Consider the following 22105-nt stretch of genomic DNA (forward strand, 5'->3'; position numbering starts at 1 on the left):
ATATATATATATATTTATTTTTTACAATAGGTATCTTACTTAGTCTTATTGTTTAAACAAATGTAATGGAACTACTGCCACTTGTTTCTTTCTTCTTTGCATTGAGTCATTGAGTTCACAAACAAATAGGACATTGAGGAGTTTCCATGATGCTAGTGCCTTGGATATTCCCACAAATTCTGCAGGCTGTTTAATTAGCTTTGCTTCAGTCAATTACTCTGAGGACTTTGGAGCTTTGTGCATCTCACTGAATTGCCCATTGCTTGTTTCCTTCATGCTGATGCCATGGTGGCCACATAAACTTGGGAACTCAAACTGTTTCTGCCTTTTCCTCAATTTCAAGGTCTAGCATGTGAGTTTAATTTTGAAGTATGTCTATGTGTACTTGCCTGAGTCACTGTAAAATGTTTTACATTTATTGCATCTGATATAATAACATCAATCAAGTAGCATAATAATGAGGTAAACATTAATTAAGTATCTAAATAGCTTGAAATAACATTCACTATGAATGTATGTATATAATTAATGTATTATATTTTATACAAAAACAGCAACATGTTTTGAATGCAATTTCCTGAATAAATAAATTAAAAAATTATATAAATAGACAACAGTCACAGAAAACACAAAGGACCTAAATCAACAGTAATATCAGTAACATTAAATAGTGCTTCATTCATTTCAAAACCAACATCTCTGACAGGAAGTAACTCCATATCACTCTGATGAAGATCCCCTGATGGGCTCCCCACTGTTCTCACAGCCAACTCAACCTAAAAAGAAAAATAATAAACTTGGAAAAAAACTGAATATAAAAGTATTACACAAGTATGTCTTACCTCACAGTCACTGCTGTTCTCAGTGATGAAGTGAGAACTTATTTCTTGGTCAGTGTTTCCGAGGACATGAAAGGCCCAGTTTAATGAATTAGTCGTGCCACCAAAAGATGACAGATTTGTGATACAGCTGACAGTCATGTGCTGAAAGGATCTGAGGCTGTGCAACCGCAGAAATCTCAGCTGCACAACATCCAGTCCTGCATATTCAAACTGTTAACAAAAATATATTACGTCAAATACAGAGATACACATAATTAAAGAAGATGATAATGATCCTAAGTTACTTTGATTCCACCATGTTGTTGACTTAACCAGCTGACAGATCTGCTTGTAGACCACTTCTTCTCCTTCCATTGCATGTTTTTCTGCAATTCCAACAAACCAATAAAATAATGCAATGTGACTTTCAAAAGTACAAACACTCTCAGTATTTTACCTGTGGCTCTAAAGGATGCAAGCATGTTGCTCCTCCAGCCGTGAAGTTGCAGAACACTTTCAAAGCATCATATGGACAGCCATGGTTTGGGTCCATGAAATAATAACCTAAAAATAAATGCATTATTCACCTGCTGTATTAGTACGTTCTTAAAAGACTCATTATCACCATCAGTCAGATGCGGCTGCATGAGTCCTAATTCATGGCAGGTTGTAGCTGGATTGTTTTCACTACCCAGTGGCCAGATGAAGGGTTGATCATTTACTTGTGATATCTTGGGTCGTCTGTGAGACTTCAAAGATGAAGAAAGAGATAGGTAAATGCAGTACCAAAGGAACTGACACTGATGATAGTGTCACTTGTACCAACTTTTTGATGACCTTCAGTCACAGCTTCCTTTGTGGATCTTGTCTTGGGATTCATTCCAGGCCCTTCTTTTGGTTTGGACTTTTTCAGGGGTCTTTGAGTGAACTTTTGTTTTCCATGAGCTCCAGGCTTTCCCTGTTAAGTATTTGACATAATTAAGATTCTTCATATTTCAACTAAGTCAATTACAAAATACACACAAAGGAACAGTTTTAATGGAGCCATATCTTACAGGAGGCCCACACATTCCCTTTAGGCCTTTTGGTCCTTTGCTCCCCTCAGTACCCTTTAGTCCCTGTAACATACAACGATATTTAAATTTAAAAATGGTATGAATGACAAATAAATATTTATTATGTAGAATAAAACAGTAGAAGCACAGCAATGAAATCTGACCTTGTTTCCATGTTGTCCCTTAATTAGTAAGAGAAAAGAAATGTAGGCTGAATGAAGAACTATGCCATACATGATTTACATATCTACATTAAAATGAAACATACAGGATGCCCTGAGAGTCCTGGTTGTCCTGGTGGACCATGTGGCCCTGTGTCCCCCTGTGAGCACATGAGACATTGAATGCCTTCAGGCTTATACGCCGTGACTATGACCAACAAATAAAAATCACCTTATTTCCTTTTTGACCCTTTGGACCCTTTACCCCCTCTATACCAGCATTTCCCTGTGGTGCAGACAGTAGATATTAGTATAATGTTTTAGCAGGAGATACAGCACTACATATTTCACTTACTTTGAGCCCCTGAGGACCAATGGGCCCTGGTAACCCAGTGCCACCTGTTCTACCCTGTATGCAAACAATGAAAATAAGAGAACAAAAAATCAAGTAACTGCAATTCAACCCGTTCTTCATAACAATCACACACATACATTCAATAATTCCTGCTAGTTACAAGCGTAGGCTGAAAACCTGAAAGAGTTGTCCCACCATTTACAATTATATCCCACATTTTCTCACCTTTGCACCTTTCATTTTATCTTTTCCTTTTTCACCTCTAAGTCCAGGGAGGCCCTATAATCAAATGAGTTTGACAGAGATTAGGATAAACAAACAGTATGCAAATCAGCCACTGACCTAAAACATGAAAACTTACTTTTGGGCCCTTTGGTCCTGGAAGTCCCTGGTCTCCAACTGGTCCATTTTGACCCTGAATAGCATATTTAATCATTATAAGTGTAAAGTTATTCTCTCTCCTTCCATAAAGATTATGAAAAATGTTCTACCTTAAACCCTTGAACACCTATGTTTCCAGAAATTCCAGATAATCCAGGTTTGCCCTAAAATGACAAAAAGTATTGAGAAACAAGTAAAACTTTCATATCAAGTATGAATTTTACTGCTAAACAATGATGATTTATTGACATTTTATAACAACTGTTTTTATCCTGTAAAACAGTTTATGTTTTATGTATTTTTTCTTTTGTTCGCAAGACAGAACCCTTTTTAGCCAAGAGTCAGTTTATTGAGATGCAAGCCTGCTCACAGTAAGGCCACATTTTTAAATGTTTTTCATCCAAAATATGTATGTAGACAAAGCAAACAAGAAGTCTGCTTGATTAGCTCCCTGCACTCAAGTGCAAGGCTGCTCAAATTTTTTTTCCCCAGGGGGTCAAAATAAGTATTAGTATGCCAATGGTCCAATCTAATTATATGCTGCATATAAAGTTTATCTGCAATGGCATTTATGATTAAATTGTTTTTAATTATTGTATTGGATACTACAGAACTCAGCACCCCCTTGCGGGCCAAATCAAACCTCATGAAGGGCCAAGTTTTGACCACCTCAGCTCTAGTGGAGCAAATGCACTTTTGCAGAACCCACAATGCCATATGAACTCCTTATTCATGCTATAAGAGTACATAGACAAACTAGCTTTCCTCCTTTAAATAAAGTTGATCTGATTATAAAGAGTGGAGCTCGCCATAATTCCAGGCACGCCGGTTTTGCCACGGGGACCTCTGAAGCCAATGTCACCCTAAAGAGATGCAAGGACTTAAGGACTGTTTGTACAACCAAAAACATGAAGATCTGCGTCCTTTCTTACAGGATCGCCTTCATTACCCTCAACGCCAAGTAAACCATTAATACCAGCTGGACCCTGAGAGCACAAACATTACAATGTCAAAATTAGCATTAACATTGATCCTGGCTGGATGTCTTCAACAGACAATAAGATACTTGCTGGTTTCCCACGTTGTCCAGTTGATCCCCGTCTCCCCTGTGGCCCTGCAGGTCCCTGGAAAACAATATAAAATATCAAATGATGTTTTACATTTTAGTGACAATCCGCTAGGCTGCCTCTTTACAGAACAATTTATGAATTGAGTAGTAACTGACAACAAAGATCAGGGATAAGCTGTTGAAAAGTGTGAAAAATTCCTTTTTTCCCAGGGAGGTAAAAAAAACAAACTGTCCAGTGGTCGTAGGACCGTGAAAGATCTTTGATATCTGTTATGTTTTACTTCAACTTTTTGTATATTAAATAAAGAAATTAAAACCATAATAATAACATGACATAAGTGCTTTTCATAAATTATGGCGTATCATACAATATCCAATAAACATTTGAAAACATTTCTACATGTTTTCTGAGAGAACTTACAAGTTTTCCTTGAACCCCTTTCTTTCCTTTCCTTCCAGGCTGCCCTGTATTCCCCTTTAGAAGACAAACACTGTTGTAATTAACCACATCACAAAGAGTATTTTACAGAATATGTGAATTTTGCATTAATGCATTTTCATATTTAATTAAATACAATATTTGTTCACCAAACCTTTGGTCCCTGAGGTCCTATGATTCCTGAATGTCCAGGGGGGCCTATGGGTCCAGTATGTCCTTTACCACCTAGAGGGCCTATTAATCCCAATATCCCAAATTTACCCTATCAAGAAACAAACATCAATTGATAGTACACAATTGTACAGAAAAAAATCAACTTGAGAGAAAGTAAACAAAACTAACAAAAAACAACAACTTTGTACTATGTTCAAGTGTCTAATTTGTTGTGTTACCAAAGTGCCTTGGATTCCACACTCTCCTTTTGCACCCTTTTCCCCTTTAACGCCCTAGACAATGCAAAAGTCATACACAGAGTGGTCACATCTTCTGATTATCATTACTTATGCTTATCAGAAGACAATCCTGAAGTGTTTATATTTTCCAACCATGCTGCCTTTTCTGCCGAACAATCCCGGTTTACCCTTCTCCCCATGACTTCCCTGAAGAGTGGCATGAAAGGATAGAGAACATTTAGCACATTTAAATTAAACTGGTTGACAGCTGCAGCTACATAATGATGAAACAGTACATACTTTTGGTCCAGGTGAACCCTTTTTACCAATAATACCTCTTTCTCCCGGTAATGCCTACAAAAATATAACATAGTTATAGTTTAATTATAATACAAACCACTTATTGTAATAATTCACACAGGTTGTGATGGTCCAATTTGTCCAGGAGGGCCCTTTGTTCCAATGGGACCCTGAAATTAAAGAAATAGTACAATTTTTTATGGACACCTTTATTTAAGAAGATTTTGTCATATTTTGCATGTTTATCATAGCACTGTGTAAGTACTTATACTTAAGTGGACATTTGCTCACAGTAATACCAACGGGACCTTTTTGTCCTTTAACACCAAGTGATCCAGTATTGCCCCCTGGGCCAAAAATCCCAGACTTTCCAGCAGGACCTCTCTGACCTCTCTCACCCTATGCAAATGCAAAATCATAACATGACAAGAATTAGTATTTAGATTACCACTATCGTATTTATATTGTAAATCTCACCTTCAACCCATGTACTCCTTGATTCCCTCTTTCACCTGGTACACCTGTATTACCCTGTTGATTATGCCACCGTACTTTGTTACTTTGCAGTCATTATAATCAAAAGAATAAAGCATAATATTTTGCAGGTACACCACCACACAATTTTTTTTAAGTCACCTGTTTTCCTGGGGGTCCTCCCATGCCTAATGGACCATGGTTTCCCCTCTCTCCAGCTGATCCTTTTGGCCCTTTTTGACCCTGGGGCCCAATATTTCCTTTAATACCCTTAATATTACATTTAAAAAATACACTTTGTTAGCTATGGAACTCAAAGCCAAACATTCAAAAAAGCATTAGCTGCTTACAAACTCTCCCTTTAGTCCTGTTGGTCCCTCTTGTCCATTCAATCCAGGCAAACCCTGAAATGTTTAAAGTGTTCCAGTTCCATACAATAAAACAATAATAATAACAACACAATAATGTGAATATTATGAATGTATGAATGTTACATGAAATGCATGCCCGTTATCATCACTGATTAATCTACCTCCTCACCATCGACGCCAGAAACTCCTTTATGTCCAACAGCTCCAATGAACCCCTGAGTAAGTGGACAAAGGAAAACCATATTTAGCTAACTGTTGAAGAAGGTGTTTGTATATTCTATAGAGTATATATAATTCTGAAGTTTCATGCCTTATCTCCTTTCTCCCCCAATGGTCCCGGTAACCCCTGAGGTCCATCTTTTCCCTAAATGCATACGTTTAATTTCTTTGTATTTGTACAACACACTGGTCCATTTTATTTGCAACACACTTACTGGGTCTCCTTTAATCCCAATGGGCCCTGCTCGGCCTTTCAGGCCCTGTTCCCCTGAGGCACCTCGGGGCCCAACCTCACCCATTGCTCCAGTATTCCCCGGCACTCCCTCAAGGTGTTAATAAGCATAATTAATGTGTATGTACAGCTGAATAAAAAGCATAATGTTTCATTAGTCTACATAACATAACATTCTTACATTTGGTCCTTGTAATCCCTGAGGGCCAGGCACGCCCATCTTCCCCTATAACACATACAGACATGAATGCACAGTATTCTACATGTGAGTGCACATAAAGGGACAGATACAGAATAATAACACTCACAGGTGAACCTTCTTTTCCTGAGGAACCCTTTTCACCTCTTGTACCCTTTGAAAAATGAATGACTCAGTAATCTGATCATGTATAAAAAGACAATAAATTAAAAATCTGTAAAACTCACCTTCAGTCCATCACTTCCTGTGAGGCCTTTGGAGCCTAGTTTGCCTTTAATTCCCTAAAACAAAATCACACCAATCACCTTTTCTGTTACTTCAGGTGTAGTGTTGTATGTAACATAGTCACTTACTCTGACGCCTGGTTGTCCAAGAGCCCCCTTATTCCCTACACTGCCAGATTCACCCTGTTGGACAAGGGTATAATGTTTTTAATTGTATCACTGTGACCGTATGTTTTAAAGCCACACCTTAATGTGCTCCTCTATAAATGACACACATAATAAATATGTACTCACACTGTTTCCTACCGACCCCTGAAGACCAGGAAATCCAGTTTTTCCCACGAGTCCCTGGGGAGAATTGAATAGGTTACTGACAGGGTAGACTGAGTAAAAAGGCTTAGATGGACGTACTTTTACACCTGGTGGTCCATGGTCCCCATTTAAACCATCAGTACCAAGGAGGCCCTACATAATAGTACAGCAGGTATTTATTTATGCAGACAGCATAATCAGCATGACTAATTTGAACAAAAACTTTATGCACACCAATGTGTTTTCATTGTTCAGATACATTACCCAGTACACTCTGAATGTGTAGTGGGTAATGTAATATAATAATAATCCTACTTGGGATCCAATCGTTCCTTCCAGTCCTTTGTTTCCTTGGTGGCCATCTTTACCCTGAGACATAATAAATATAAGCAAATACATGCAATACAACAAAATCCATAATTGTAAATATTTATAAAAAAAAAAACTAAAATATATATATGTGTGTGTATATATATATATATATATATATATATATATATATATATATATATATATATATATATATATATATATTATATAATCTAAAAACCTAAATTAATTATATACAGTACAAACCTTTAGGCCTTTAGGTCCAGTCTCTCCCCTGATGCCTGGTTTTCCCTAGATAATATAATAAAACTATAATACATAAAGTAAATCCAATATATAGATTTTGCTCATCGTCACTCATTAATAACAATATTTCTACAACAATCTTGAAAGATTTTTGATTCAATAAAAATCATACTTATAACATACAATATGTACAATATAGACAGAAACCTTAATACCAGGCTCTCCTTCAGGACCTCGGTCTCCAGATTTTCCCATCTCTCCCTAAAGAAGACAGAACAGTATTACTTATTACAGGTTTAGATCACATGAAAATGAAAATATTATTTTACTCACAACTGGACCAGGCACCCCAGTAAACCCTGATCGCCCCTCTCTTCCCTTAAAAATAAAAACAGTGGTTATGAAATGTTAGTTGCTTTAGTGCTTAAAGGCACTATGTGGTTGGATTCCATCATTTGCCTGTTTCCATGTATATGTTATTGCTTTGCCTGAAATACTTCACAGTATGGTATTAATCAAAATGATCTATCTTGCATTTATTCAACTATGTGTTTCTATTGAAAAAAATAACATACCTTCTTCTTACTGTCAGAGTCACCTTTCTTTAGATCTGACCTGTAATTTGGCTTGGTGGTGTCACCTGCTTGCCTCCATGGAGATATTTTAATGCCATACTATGGATCATTCCAGGTAAAGCAATACAATCTCTATGGAGACAAGCTCGTGGCAGACTCTCCACCAGAAAAGTAACATAGTGCACCTTTACATTTAAACTTCACCAGGACTTGTGGAGGAAATAAGAGATACCATACTATTTTCTAGGGACACTATCTTTACATTTATGTAAACAGAGGCAGACACCACATGAATCCCACACTGAACAACAGATTAGCAGCAAAAATACAGGTCATTTACCTTATCACCTCGAGGCCCATTCAGTCCTTGAAAACCTGTCAGCCCTCTATCTCCCTGAAGAAGCATATTCCAAAATGTATATGCAGTAAACATGAATATATATATTATATATTACTCTATTGACTGAATGAGATTTACCTTTGGTCCATCTGGTCCTTGTTTTCCTTGCTCTCCAGTTCCTCCATCCAGCCCCTAAGAAAGGAGAACTGGTCAAAGAAGTCGCCGACGTGTATATAAAACCAAGAGCCTTTATCTCACACTGGGTCCAGGAAGTCCTGTTGGTCCAACTGGCCCCTGAAGACCCTCAAGTCCTGATGGTCCTCGAGCTCCTTTCTGTCCAACTTTGCCTGGAGGCCCCAGAGGCCCCTGCAGGTATAAGAAATATACATACATATAAAAGATAAACAACACTGTTGAGTGATTATGAAATTACAGATTCGCAATGGGATTTACCATGTCACCCTTTAGACCCAGACCGCCCTTTTCCCCTTTTGTGGCATCAGTCCCCTGAAAGGAAAACACACAAAATCCTTGATACTTTGTACAGTGTACAATCTGGAGATTGCACACAACATTAATCTGAGTTCTTGAAAATAATATTGTCATTAATCTTACGGGATCACCTAAGGATCCATGTTTCCCAGGATTTCCTTCCAGTCCCTGAAGTGAGACAGAAATTAACCATAAAACTGCACAGACCAACATCAGAGTGAATTTGCTTGGTCCTATTTTGGTCTGCTCCTTACAATCAGGCCTGGAGGTCCTGGTTCACCAATGTCCCCTTCGTCTCCAAAGATGCCCTAAAGTACACACACCATATTTAGTGACTTTTTGGTGATTTATTTTTACATTTATGTATTCATGATGCACTCACTGGGTCTCCTTTAGTCCCAGCTGGTCCAGTAAGCCCTGGTGGCCCCTGTTTTTCAAAATTCTTTCAAAATCTAATGTATGATTATGTATCCCGGTTCATACAGGAACTGTTTGCATCAAACAACACTCATGCAAAATCAAATATATCGTAAATTGTGTACCTGTGGACCACGTATTCCAGGAATGCCAATGACCCCATCAGGACCCATCTCCCCCTGAGAAAATATTAGTTTTTATGTAAATACAAGTTAAGATACATATCTACACACTTGTATTCTGTTTTATCATTGTTTGAGAGATCTGTAAACAGTATCACCTTTGGTCCAAGAGTTCCTCCAATACCAAATGCACCCTGCTGACCCTGGGAATGTCAATTGGAAAATTTGCAGGTTTGTTAAATAAGTAAATAATTTATACTGTATACTTACTCTTGTCCCCTTCACACCAGTAACACCCTGTTTTCCTTTGAGGCCTATTTTTCCCTAAAAAATGTTGGTTATTGGTCTTGAAAAGTATAATTTCACCTATAAACAGCTAAAATGAGGAACTTACAGGTGAACCAGCAGGTCCAGCATCACCTGGAGATCCAATACCGCCCTAAAACAGAAATATGTGTGAGACTGAATCTATTCAGCAGATCTGTACATTTTTATTTTAACTACACTTACAACCGGTCCTGGTGGGCCAGGAAAACCAGGAGGACCCATGGCTCCAGGAAAACCCTATGACAGTCCAAAATGGTTCGTCATTGTTTTGAAATGTTGTTATGAAGTCATTCTTACTTACTGTATAACCTGGGATGCCAGTGATGCCAGGTCTCCCTTTATTTCCCTGTTAACAAAAAATACCGATAATATTACTTATACTTAATAAATACTTCATAAATGTGTTGGCATCTATAATTAGAAAATCAAACCTTTTGGCCTTTTACTCCTCTATTTCCTTGAAGTCCCACTTCTCCTTGATAGCCCTCAAACAAAAAAATGGAAATAACTCAAAAGACAAAAAGTCAACACTAATGAAATGTATGGGTCTCACTTTAAAGTACATGACATTTAAACTCAAGCCTGTCTTACCCATTCACCCAGATCCCCTTTAGAGCCTGACTCTCCACTGAAACCTTTGGCTCCCTGCAGATACACACATACAGCACACATATATTGTTATATACATGCGAATAATGCAATAGTACCCCATAGACGCACCTTCTCCCCCACTAAGCCTGCAGGACCTGGGTCACCAATCTTTCCAAGAGTCCCTTCTGCTCCTGGACGCCCTTGTGGACCGGGAAAACCAGGTGGCCCTATTTTACCCTGCGGTACAATGTAAAGTTAGGCCAGTGTAGTTTAATTATTTATATATTAATTAAATGAACCCAGCTTACAATAACTCCTTGACTGCCTTTTTTGCCCTGTTTGCCAGTGATTCCAGGAGGTCCCTAAAAGATAAGATATTTATTTCTGAGCAAAGCAATTTTTAGTAATAGCCTTACTGTATTTATTGTAATGTTTAAGGTTGTATTACAACTGGTCCTTCATCCCCAGGAGGTCCAAGTGTTCCCTGAGAACCTTTGACTTTCTTCACAGGAAGTAAAATATGTATTAGTTATTAGCCATTAGTGAAGTTAATTTCTTTCATAATCACCTACCGGCCATGATGAAACAAATTTATTGTAGAATTCTGTTTTCTGTAAATAACATCTACAGTTACATGCTATTTGAAATTAAATAATGTCATATATGTATATATTATTATAGAAAAATATCATATCATGTTTAAATGATGTATCTGTATAATGTATATACCTTAAAAGTTTCCCATTCTTCTTCAGAGGTTTTAACCACAACTATAGCAGGCATTCCAGGAGGACCAATAGGACCTCTGTATCCTGTCTGGCCTGTTCTGCCCATGACGCCTTCATACCCCTAAAGATAACATTAGTCACATTACATTAGAGCTCCAATTCATGGTCCTAAATTTCACAGCTTTTGGTCAAGAATTACTATTAGAGCTACAAACACAGGGTTAGTGATATACCAAAAGATGAATATAACACATTTCCTGGAGCCTGGGTTTTATAAGGATTGAGAGGCTCCTTTGACTCACTCATCAGTAAGTCAGTTGGTGGGTAAAAGTGAGCACAGAGCTGCATTAAACAGAGAAGAACTGAATCATGATATTACAAATGGAATTATCAAGGACATCATCTCTCACACCTATTGTACTGTATTTACTTATTTTTAAATATTTGCATTGTGGTACTTTATTTAATTTATTTATTTCTATTCTATTTTGGTTTTGTTACTAAAAGTGTTTTATACTGCAAAAAACTTGTGGATCAATTCATGTATCAGTGCTAAGTATTGGCCAGTATTACTACACCAATACTCTCTATGTATCATTAGAGACACAAAAATAAAATAAAACATAACAAACCTTTTCACCTTTTAGTCCAGGATCCCCTGGTAATCCAGGTAATCCTGGAGGTCCCTAGGAAAACACAAAATAAGATTTTAGCGGACAATTAAAATCAACAAATCAACACAGCACAGTGCATGATCTGCATTCTGACCAGCAGAGGGTGACTCTCCAACACCTAAAATAATACTTTTACTTAGATTTTCTCAATTTATCTGAATTTAAAAAGAGCACAATATTCAGTGTGTCATCAGTTAACACAATACAACTACACTCCATCAGCTGTCCTAAAGTTCAACATAATTACAACATAAATGAGACAGAACAGAAACAGTGACAATAGTAACAGAAGTTTAAAACGCCAAAGAAAAATCACTGAATTTGTTGGTGTTATTTGTTTGTAATAAAATTAATATAAGTGAATTGACTTAAAGCAGTAAAATATATTGTCTTTACATTCATCCAAATTTCTTATTTTGATTTACAACTTATTTTGCCCTTTTCTGTTCAATATGTGCACAGCAGGAGGCACTAGTAGTTGTAGTTGTAGTGGATATTAGTGGATATTAGTAGATATTAGTGGATATTAGACTAGCAGGTTTGTGGATAGGAGTTGTAGTGCATTTCAGATGTTTGTAGAGGTCTAAACTAAGGTGTAAACAGGGTGAGCAGGTTGGTTAATATGTAATAAGATTATATATATGTTTTAGTTTGTTTGTAGAGGAATTTATATTACTTAAATAATTGCCATATTTGCAATTTACTAACTGCAACTCTTCAAATTGTTATTTTAATTTGATAGTGATTATTTTGTTATGGAAATCTTTACTTACAGGGTTTTATCTAATTTGTACGTTGTCATATAGCCTGGGTATTGGTATGCAGACCTCTTAGTTCCAATTTCTTAACTATTAGTTCAATTATATCTTATCCATTTAACCTCAAGATCCAGTACACCTTGCTCTGTTGTCCCCTGTCTGATGCATATTATACGAAGTGCTTATCCTATGTCCCAAGAAGTATTTTGGCATTGTGTTTATAGGATTTAAACTGGTTTTCTGGTTCATGTAACTCTTATCTATATGGTATAAATATGCTGTATGTACTGACAATGGCACAGTTTAGGGCAAAGTGATGCTCAGGGACAGGTAGCTCTTTACAATTGTGGACAATTGTTTTAATAAATCAGACTCTTTGAATCAAGACATCTTCTCAGTTCATTTTATCCTTTAGTTGTTTGCTTGTAGAAATTCTACAACAGCAGTCTTATTGCCCAATAGGGTTCTGCATTTCAGGTTACAAATGTCAATTTTGTCCCAATCATTAAAAAACAGATTTAGTATCAGACCCTTGAAAATGCAGTAGGCATCTAACTGACTTCAGATTTTAAGACAACTTCATTGTCTCTTCAGATAAACTTATGGCTGCACATCAGGGCTATAGTAAGTGAGCCCATCTGTGCTTCTGTCCCGGTCCTCCTGAACCATGGATGGTCCGTCATAGTGTCCCCAAAATGACCCCACTTATTTACTATTCAACGCACTGTCCCAGCAATAACTTATTTTCTTCTCTATACGTTTGATGTTAGTTATATTCTGAAAGAAAAGTAGCTCACCCATTGACCTCGGAGCCCTGTTCTTGAGCCTAGACGTTTGTTAACATTGATCAATTTACTTGCTGTCTGTTGAGATGATTCAGACTCAGAAAGCTCATGTTGTTTCTCCATCTCAGGTTTTTGCCCTTTAGTAGGTACCTGTAGTAATGATGTAAACCTTGTTTCTGAAAAGTCACTTGTTTGTTCATTAAACTCAACAACATTGTCCTTATTTAGTCCTTTGCTTGAAGTTGGGGGCTTTGTTTTTCCTGCTGCAGTAAATGTGGTAACATTAGATGATTCTAACGTTGCTCCTTTGATCAGACTTGTATTTATTCCGACTGGTTCTAGAGCATTAATCATTACATTTCCTTTTAATGCTGTGGCGGGTCCAATTGCTTCCTCGAAAGGTTTGTGCACTTGTCTCACAGCTTCAGTAATTATGTATGAAAAATTAGAGCTTGTTGTGAATGGAGCTTTTGTGCTCCAAGGTTTTTTGACCAGTCCAAACTCCTCAGGTGGGTTCTTCTCAAATAAATATTGGCTGGGACATGTTGGTTTTTCATGGGCTTTGTGATTTAAGCCTCTCACTTGGTCGATAAGGATGTCATCATTTAATTTGTCCTCAGTTTCAGAGATGCAATTAATCTGGTCTTCATCAGATCCTAAAAATATTTGCTCAGAAGGACTGACTTGATGTAAGCTGCTTGAGGAGCTTTCGATGGTAGATCCAACTATTGGCTGATCCTCAATAACCTGGGAACAGTCAATAATATGCTGAAGTTATAGCTTTGCCCTTTAGAAATATATACATTAGGCTAGATCTCATTCAAATAAATCTCGAGGTAACACAGTTAACCAAAGCCCATGGAAATAGCCTACATTTATATTGTCTGCATTAAATACATAAAACAAGGTTTATCGCTCATACCATATTTTTGTCACTGGGGGCTGAGGTGTCCTCATTGTGACTTTCTGAAGCTTTGTGCTCTCCAGAGATGAAGGTCATCTGATGCAGAGTGCCCTAAACAAAATAATATAGTTAAAACTATTCTGAAGTACTCAACGATTTCGTGAGTCGTGGTGCTCCAATTTACCAAAGGGGGGCGCCAAAGTAATTGTGCAAAAGTCTGCAGGCTCTAAATTTCCAGCAATTACAAAATTAAGATAGTTTTGAATAGCTACTCACCTTGTTACAATAAAGTGAATGGTAGTTTTAAAAACTAGTATTTAAACTACTGCAACCTTGCAAAGCACATACAAGTAAGTAAATGTGTCCATATAAGTCTGTCATTTGTAGTTGATAATGACGCTTTTTATGTTGGTTCCTATGGAAAAACAGATTTTGAATCGATAATAATTCGATAAAGTAACCAATGAATCGATTAAAGCAAGCGAAAATATTACAAATATGTACAAATATTGTACATTTGAAACACTTGTGCAAACAGCTGAAATGTAGGATGACGTAAGAAAATATTTAATTATATTGTTAATTTCCAATAGCCTATATAAACACATGTAAATTATTATTTATACAGATCTTGCCATTTCTTAAAGTCTTTTACTGCGGCTGTCTAGATATGAAATAAAGAAACTTACACAGAAAAGGAAGACCAAAGCAGAGCCCCGCATGGTTCTGTTCTCTGGGCAGTTTGTTTGTGTTCGTGCTCCACCTCACTCCCCCTACCGGACCAGTAGCACGTGATCAACACCCTCACACCCTCCCACTCCCCGACCCCCCCAAACAGGCCAGACACCAGTTGGCTTTGAAATAAGGTAGCACAAACAATCTACTTCAGTGTTATGTTTTTTGTTTTTTAAAGACACAATACACTTGCCTTTCCATTTTTAAAATATCTCTTAGTGGCCTCTAATAGAGACAACTTAGCTTATATATTTGTAAACTTATCATTTGGCATTGAACTTCACACATGACTTTCATTCTCCTGTAAAAACTGAAGCCCAGCTGAGGAATGTAGCAAGAATCAGAGGAGCAGAGATTACTGGAGAAAGGGGAGAAGTGAGGTTATTATTTACCATTTATCCTTTTTAAAATGATGGTTAACATTAGGGCCAGGATGAGGATGTGGGTTATGGATTTACTTCAGAAATATCTTTTAAATGTGAGAAAACAGAGCTGTGGGAACATAGGTACACTCCTCTTTTTAGCATGCATTTGCAATAAGATTGTGGTCAATATTTTATCCACAAACATATCTCTGCCAAGTGTATATACTTCATGACTGCTCTTTTTTGCATTGACGTTGCCTTCATAAAACAACTGATATCCTCCTGGTGGTTTGATAATTATATTGTCATGAACATGCCATCCCAGCGTATACATACACATGATCCAGAAGTGAGGGAGAACCTTTAAGCATTGCTAAGCTCCAGAAGGAGAGTAAACATTCCCTCATAGCGATGCTTAACACTTTCATGTAAACAGTTTCACAAAGCTGACACATTCATGCAGCATTAGACCATTGTGTCAACAGCCAAAGTCAAGGTTAACACAGGAGCCGTGAGGTAAATCCTAACACACACCAAGAGATGACCATAGGAAAGGAGTGACGATAGAGTACATTTTTCATTTAAATACAAGGACATTTTTATCAATTGTTTTGGTGAAAAATGAATTTGAACATCAATACCCCAAACACAAAAGACTGATCTTTAATTATTCTTTCAACAAATACAGTATGTAAACATTATTCTGTCACAGCTGCACAGATTCAATGTAAATGTAAATTCCTATACTTTGAACAAAAATGTAATCCTGGACTTAACCTCTTTGGACGAATGTAGGCAGCATAAAGAGAATGGCACTAGGGCTCTTTGATGGGCCATGGGACTATATTCTAACAATGATCAAATTAAATTATATGGCATCTTTTAATACAGGTCTTCAAAAGTTTTGCTGACAATGTAGGACAAACATAACACACACTGATAAAAATGAACACTTACTGAATGTTTAATGGGTTCTCTGTGTCTGATCATGTCAGATGACACACACTTTCCACTCACATCTGAAATAATGATGATGATTACCATGCTTGGAGAAAATACTGTGAGTCAAATACATAGTATCTTTGTACTTAAACTCAGAGGAAAGCATCTGTTATGTTTAAATTCACTTGCATCACGTTTAAAGGACATTTTACTATCATCGTTTAAGATGACCACTTGAGAGAAGGCAACACGACCTGGAGAGGACCCAGCTCTATGTACACAAACAAAATGGCTTTAATCAGCAGACACTGACACTAGTAATGGAGAAATAACTGTTATCTGTTTTCTTCTTTTATTTCCAAGTGTGTTTTGTACCATGTATTGTAGAGATATTCCAGACCTTTCTCTGCCAGACCTTCCTTATTGAATAGGTGACCTTCATATTTTTCTGTATGCACGTCACATCACAGCTAACATCAGGAATCACAAAACTCATCCTTTTTGTTCTCTTCTTTTCACAACACTAATGTGACACTGTAGGTGTTTCATCAGTTTGATTTGTATCTAAATCTAATACCCAGAATATTTATTCTATAGATTTAGCATACCTCTGAGTATGGTAGTTTAATGCCCTGAAGCCATGTTTTATTTGTAAACAGGAAATGCTTGTAATGGCTATTACTGGTTTAAGCCAGAAAACATGGTCAAATTATCTTCATTGCTACTTCACTGTCTATGTACAAGACTTACAAAGAGCATCTAAAGTTACCCAGACAAGACCAGGATTTCCACTACATTCATCACATGCTACCTCTATCCACAAATGCATTCTAATCAGAGTCAAGACACCTTGAATCATCTCATATGTTGTTCATATGACAACTTGGAGGTGTATTGCCTACATTGAGTTACTCATGGATCAGATGTAGTCATATTTGGCAAGATTCTTCCAAAAGGACCCTCATGGATGAATGCACATTTACTGTATGTCCACAATGACAGGACCTGTGTCAGACAGACACCAATACGTAGACTGGCATTTGACCCTGTCCATAATGCTACTGTGAATCCGTCTCAGAGCCGTAGTCCACTCCTGAGGCTGCTGAGCACTTCATGCACTTTACCACTCTTAGGGGTTTAGCAGCGGTCATCTTCATCTGTGTCACTGAGCAGCTCAGTAGCATTGGTTGGTCCAGCCGGTCCCAAGTGCTTCCTGAAATGTCCATTTGGGACCTGCCACGAGTGTCTGAGCTGTGGAGCCGAGCTTATAGCATTAGCCCGGCCCAGGCTGGTAGCTACTGCAGTCTCAAATGTGAGTGTGTCCTGTCCCTCTGCTGCCTCACCCCTGCTGAGGTCCTGATGGAGTGGGAGATACGGCTCAGATATGTAGCGGTGAGGAGAGGGGTGGCTTGGTCCTGAAACGTGATCCCCGCTTGGTCCCGGTGCTCTGGACTCTTTTTGTGCGGAGGTGTCTATGAGGGCATCCTGAGGCTGGCTGGGCCCCTCAGAGGTGGGTGCTGGTGCAGGGGCGGGTGTGGGCCGGCACACCAGAGGGGAGTAGCTGATATAAGGCCGTGGGCGAGACGGAGTCTGGGGCAGCTGTCGTCGATTTCGAGGAGTGCTAGACTCTGAGGCAGAGTGGGCAGGACTGCCAGTGGGGTTTACCTGTTCACCACACAAGTTACATTTAAGAAGTTAACTTAGCATAGTTATAGTATATAAAGTAAGTAACATTGTCTACAAACCTGTTTTTGTGTGGAGCTGGCTCGCCCCTCACTTGGGGATCGAGACGGTGGACCTTCACTTGAAGGGTCCCGGCTTCGCTCTTCAGAGTTGCACCGTGAAACATCAGGGGACAATAGGTGTCTCCGTTCCCTAGACCGACCCCTCTCAGTACTCATGGCTTCTTTGTGGTTGATTCTAGGGCCTAAACACAGTTAAGATTAAAATAAGTTAATAAAATGATGAGTAAATAAAGTTATATTTCGTGTTGCAGACCTCTGTAACTTCTTTGGCGCGGCTTGTATGTGCTGTCAGGACTAACTCTCTCCAGAGAATGTTGTTCTTGCCACAGACCATTTACACACTGATCACCAATGGTGGAAAAGGAACGTTTCATCAGCTTAGTGTCGGCAGATATCCCAGGCTACAGAGAACAACACAATTTAAGAAATACACAGTGAGTATTTCCATGACATCCTCTGGTCATACCGGTGGTTCCACAGCCAGTCTAGGCATGGACGACGCTCTAATGGAGGGTGTGTGCTGAGGGGATCTCAGACCTGCTGGGTCCTGTTTGGCCTGTTGCATTGCATTGTTGTATTCTATAACATTAGGAACCTACAGATAAAACAAAATAGGAAACATTAATTTAAGTAACTATTGCTTTAAAACAATCAGCTCTAGCTGGACAGAAGATTACCAGTGTGTGTAAATGATGGTGATAGTGCAGACGTGGATATGGATGATAAGGAGAGTGGTATTCCTCCTCTTCTTCCTCTTTCTTCAGCTCTCTGGAGCAGGACAGTGGCTGAAGGAACATCTCTTGTGGAGAGATTGGACTAAGAGCTACAAAACCTCCTCTGGTGCTGAGGGAAATAAGGTAGTCAGACCATGGTACTGCAGAACAGTTTTCTCCCTATTGAACTGATATCCCTATAAACTACACAATATTCATATTTACAGAGCAGATCCTGCGCTGTGATGCATGAATGACAGGGACCTGGCGTTGCATAGGATTTCTTGAGGCAGAGAGGAGGCATCCATACGCTGGAACATTGGAGCATGTTTCTGTAGACACAAAGAATAGCGTATCATGAAAAATTAGTGACACAAGTGACTTGAGAAGCAAATTTACAGAACAATTCAAAGTAAACAAAAAAAGATACCTGCTCCTCCAGCTGCTGCCGAAGCTTCTTGGCTTTGTTTTGCTTGTAGTAGTCCATAATCATCATGGCAGCATAGATCTTTCCAATTGTCATGTCACTGGCTGGAAAAGCAAGAGCAGTTTAATTTGTAAGTCCTTCTATAGTCCTAAAGCTACTGGTGAATGTGCAATCACCTTTGTGAATGGGAACAAGTAGATCTGCTGTTTTCTGAGATAAATGGGGCCAGATGACACCAATCTCTTTCTGGAGATCCAGGTCCATCTGGTTTCGGTCTTCACCTCCTACAAATTCACAACAAAGGACACCTCAGATCTGTCTGGTTTCAGCCCAAAACATAGTACTTTGATGCGTCTCACCTCTGGCAATCTTGATCTCCAGTGCAGTGCGGATGAGAGCCATGAGTGTGGAAGTGAAGTGAACTGTCATGTCGTCATCCACAGGCATGTTCATCAAGACTAATCTCTGGAGATAAAAGGAGATTTTTTTTTTTTATCCAACAGCGGCAAAATAACTGCCCTAACCCATAAACAAACAAGCACTGAGTCTATTTTCTATGCCTAGCATTTATCAACATAATATCTAGTCCAAATAATAAGAAAAAAGATCAGACAGAGAATTGCAATCATATGCGATGGAGCATACTTGCAGGCTGACAAACTCACAAACAGAACATTGATTAAATAAAACAAGGAGGCACATGCAAAGCAGGGTGAAATTTTAAACATGTAGATGTTTAATTACAATTCTATTCATTTTGGTACAAAAACACAAACTCTGGAAGTGATGCCTTCAATCAGAGCAAAACAAGGTCAACCACTGCTGAAGCGCTTGTAAAATACTGAAACATATACTGTTTCAACAGGCAAAACTGCATTATGAGGACCTACAAGCTCTTTTCAACTTTAATGTGTGAGCTGTTCGTAAGATCTACCTTATATGCCACCTTGGAGGGGCATTTCTTGCCCAGGCCTAGAGGTGGCGACATGTTGGTTAACATCTCATACATGTCAGTGTAATGAATACGACCACTGGGGGTGCCACCGAGCCATAAAGATGAGAATATGGAGAAGAGAAGGGAAAAGGGAGGGGAGAGTGCCAGAGTTCAAAGGAGAACAATGAAGAGAAAGGATAGTTTCCCATGAGACGCAGTTGACCACACAGGGCAAAGGGGTAAAAAGAGGAACACTGTTATTTATTTCATTGCAGACAGAGGAGAGAGAAGGGTCAAAAACAGGCAGTATTATTTCTATGCTTTAGACAGCATAGAAATCAGGAATGGAAAACTCTTTGGACAATAGAAGCAAAGAACTGAGAGACTCTCTGTATAAGCCTGGAAATAGTGAGATTGTTCTTGTTTGTGCAATGTGACAATGTGAAAGGATCAATTCAAAGTAAAAATTAACTCACCATTCAGAACAGAAATCCCAGAAATAACCCAAAAATGTACATTTCATGCTACAAATCTGTTTCACTGGATGTCTTCTGTATCTATTTTAAAACGTGAGAGTCTTCAGTCTTTGAAGGCCTGATCTGATTAGCAGACCCCAGGATCAAACAGGGCAGTGAGTGTGCATGAAGCCAAGGACAAGGACAAGATCAGGAAGGATCCCACATGGAAACAGGGAAGAGAAGGGCTTTTGGTTGCATTTGGGGGAACCAAACCTTGCATGCCACCCTGTGGGGGCAGTTCTTTCCAAAGCCCAGAGGAGGTGAGATAGTGCGTACAACTTTGTACATCTCCTTATAGTGGATCCTTCCACTGGAAAGAACACACATGGTTTTAGTTTCCTGCACTTGCATACACTACTGGTTTGTAGTGTATTTAAACTTGAAACAGTCATAGATTACAAAGTTTCATTATTTGGAGAAGTAGAAGTAGTAGAAGGTCTATCTTTCCTGTCTCTTGTGTGTGAGTATTATTTGTGAATAACCTTTTGTATTTCACAGTGAAACATTATTGTATTGTAATATTGTTTAAAGTCACTGACCAGGCAGCACGGTCATACTCCCCCCATATACGAACAAACTCGTCCAGGTGATGAGGGCCCAGGATGGAGGAATCTCTTGTAAGGTACTCAAAGTTATCCATGATCACTGCCACAAATAGGTTCAACATCTGTACAACACATAACATTTGGCTTATTAAGTGATTATACCAACAGTAGGTTTGTGCTTTGTATTGATTTGAATACCAAAAAGGAGCTAAAGAAGATGAAGGAGACAAAGTAGAAATATGCAAAGTCCGAGCCACAGTCTCGTAAAGAGGGGTCCACCTCACACTGCTGACCGGAAAGACAAGACAGCATAATTTCTTGCCAGGACTCCCCTGTGGCACTCCTGTACACAGTATTATTACATATTTAATTTAAAATGCCTATCCAATATTTCACTGTTAAATATAAAACCAATCAAATGTGTGTTTCCTACCTGAATAGCAGCATCAGGGCACTGGAGAAAGTCTTAAAATTGTTGTGGCGGTTAATATGGGTCTTTTCATTTAGTTTTATGTTCCCGAACACCTGAGCATTACACATAAATCACCTTATTGTGAATACATTTTGTTAAAAATGAATGGCCCGCACCTCGCCTCAGGGGTGTGTGTGTTATTCTCACCTGCATCCCAATAATAGCATAGATGAAGAAGAGCATGGCAATGAGCAAGCACACATAGGGCAGAGCCTTGAAGGACTGCACAAAGGTCCAAAGCAGAATACGAATGGTGTAGCCCTGTCTCAACAGTTTAATGAGACGAGCCGCACGAAACAGCTTCAGGAAACTCATGTTGAGCGAATCCTCAAACTGGGAAAATCAGAACAATGTAAAAATAAAAACACAATCACCTTACAAAGCTTGCTTATATGCTCAAAGTTGCTTCACAAATG

The 22105-nt window shown here is 38.5% G+C and overlaps 3 protein-coding genes and 1 long non-coding RNA gene across 5 annotated transcripts in view; all 4 read right to left on the reverse strand.

The window, feature by feature from the left end:
* Positions 1-1266: 1266 nt before the first annotated feature.
* On the reverse strand, positions 1267-3743 carry LOC117393994 (collagen alpha-3(V) chain). Its single transcript, XM_055221362.1, has 13 exons — positions 3723-3743; positions 3583-3636; positions 2884-2937; positions 2754-2807; positions 2618-2671; positions 2393-2446; positions 2270-2323; positions 2145-2198; positions 2041-2058; positions 1877-1939; positions 1648-1779; positions 1447-1570; positions 1267-1385 (listed from the first exon to the last, which is right to left on the reverse strand). Exons 1-13 carry the CDS (start codon positions 3741-3743, stop codon positions 1267-1269), a joined length of 855 nt encoding a protein of 284 aa, XP_055077337.1.
* Positions 3744-5449: 1706 nt separating this feature from the next.
* Positions 5450-5844, reverse strand: LOC129456206 (uncharacterized). Its single transcript, XR_008648688.1, has 3 exons — positions 5798-5844; positions 5610-5717; positions 5450-5504 (listed from the first exon to the last, which is right to left on the reverse strand). It is a non-coding gene; the product is annotated as an uncharacterized LOC129456206 (long non-coding RNA).
* A 126-nt stretch (positions 5845-5970) lies between these two features.
* On the reverse strand, positions 5971-16437 carry si:dkey-21p1.3 (collagen alpha-5(IV) chain). The gene is made up of 33 exons (XM_055221363.1): positions 16351-16437; positions 14312-14404; positions 13972-14136; positions 11805-11858; positions 11174-11293; positions 11017-11055; positions 10893-10946; positions 10753-10806; positions 10574-10681; positions 10445-10498; positions 10285-10338; positions 9921-9965; positions 9797-9850; positions 9685-9729; positions 9530-9583; positions 9370-9414; positions 9242-9295; positions 9111-9155; positions 8949-9002; positions 8754-8861; positions 8634-8687; positions 8496-8549; positions 7914-7958; positions 7788-7841; positions 7320-7373; positions 7104-7157; positions 6987-7040; positions 6822-6875; positions 6696-6749; positions 6578-6622; positions 6451-6495; positions 6253-6360; positions 5971-6033 (listed from the first exon to the last, which is right to left on the reverse strand). The coding sequence occupies exons 1-33, from the start codon at positions 16435-16437 to the stop codon at positions 5971-5973; spliced, it is 2124 nt and encodes a 707-aa protein (XP_055077338.1).
* Positions 16438-17141: 704 nt separating this feature from the next.
* The window catches only part of LOC117369811 (voltage-dependent R-type calcium channel subunit alpha-1E), a 40471-nt gene continuing 35507 nt past the window's right edge, over positions 17142-22105 (reverse strand). Inside the window, exons 31-44 of one of the 2 annotated variants that reach the window (XM_055221502.1) lie at positions 21837-22022; positions 21651-21742; positions 21416-21560; positions 21212-21339; positions 20886-20982; positions 19580-19685; positions 19397-19504; positions 19224-19324; positions 19019-19125; positions 18758-18923; positions 18547-18675; positions 18334-18481; positions 18081-18262; positions 17142-18000 (exon numbers count right to left, since the gene is read on the reverse strand). In XM_055221502.1, coding sequence (XP_055077477.1) covers positions 17473-18000; positions 18081-18262; positions 18334-18481; positions 18547-18675; positions 18758-18923; positions 19019-19125; positions 19224-19324; positions 19397-19504; positions 19580-19685; positions 20886-20982; positions 21212-21339; positions 21416-21560; positions 21651-21742; positions 21837-22022 — 2223 coding nt within the window. In that variant the 3' untranslated portion in view covers positions 17142-17472. Of the gene's footprint in view, positions 18001-18080; positions 18263-18333; positions 18482-18546; positions 18676-18757; positions 18924-19018; positions 19126-19223; positions 19325-19396; positions 19505-19579; positions 19686-20685; positions 20983-21211; positions 21340-21415; positions 21561-21650; positions 21743-21836; positions 22023-22105 lie in introns of those variants that run through there. The other variant, XM_055221501.1, reaches the window with a different exon arrangement.

This window comes from Periophthalmus magnuspinnatus, chromosome 4 (assembly GCF_009829125.3).
Source record: "Periophthalmus magnuspinnatus isolate fPerMag1 chromosome 4, fPerMag1.2.pri, whole genome shotgun sequence".
Lineage (NCBI taxonomy): Eukaryota > Metazoa > Chordata > Actinopteri > Gobiiformes > Gobiidae > Periophthalmus > Periophthalmus magnuspinnatus.

Coding starts and splice junctions, on each gene's coding strand:
- LOC117393994 (XM_055221362.1), bottom strand. CDS start 3,743: ATGGTTTACTTGGCGTTGAGG. Junction 2,324..2,392: donor TTGGTCCTCAGGGGCTCAAA/GTAAGTGAAATA, acceptor TCTGCACCACAG/GGAAATGCTGGTATAGAGGG. Junction 1,386..1,446: donor GCAGCCGCATCTGACTGATG/GTGATAATGAGT, acceptor ATTTATTTTTAG/GTTATTATTTCATGGACCCA.
- si:dkey-21p1.3 (XM_055221363.1), bottom strand. CDS start 16,437: ATGGTAATCATCATCATTATTTCAGATGTGAGTGGAAAGTGTGTGTCA. Junction 11,859..13,971: donor ATGACATCCTTATCGACCAA/GTGAGAGGCTTA, acceptor GTGTTTTCCTAG/GGACCTCCAGGATTACCTGG. Junction 10,807..10,892: donor CTGGGGATGAAGGACCAGTT/GTAATACAACCT, acceptor CTTATCTTTTAG/GGACCTCCTGGAATCACTGG.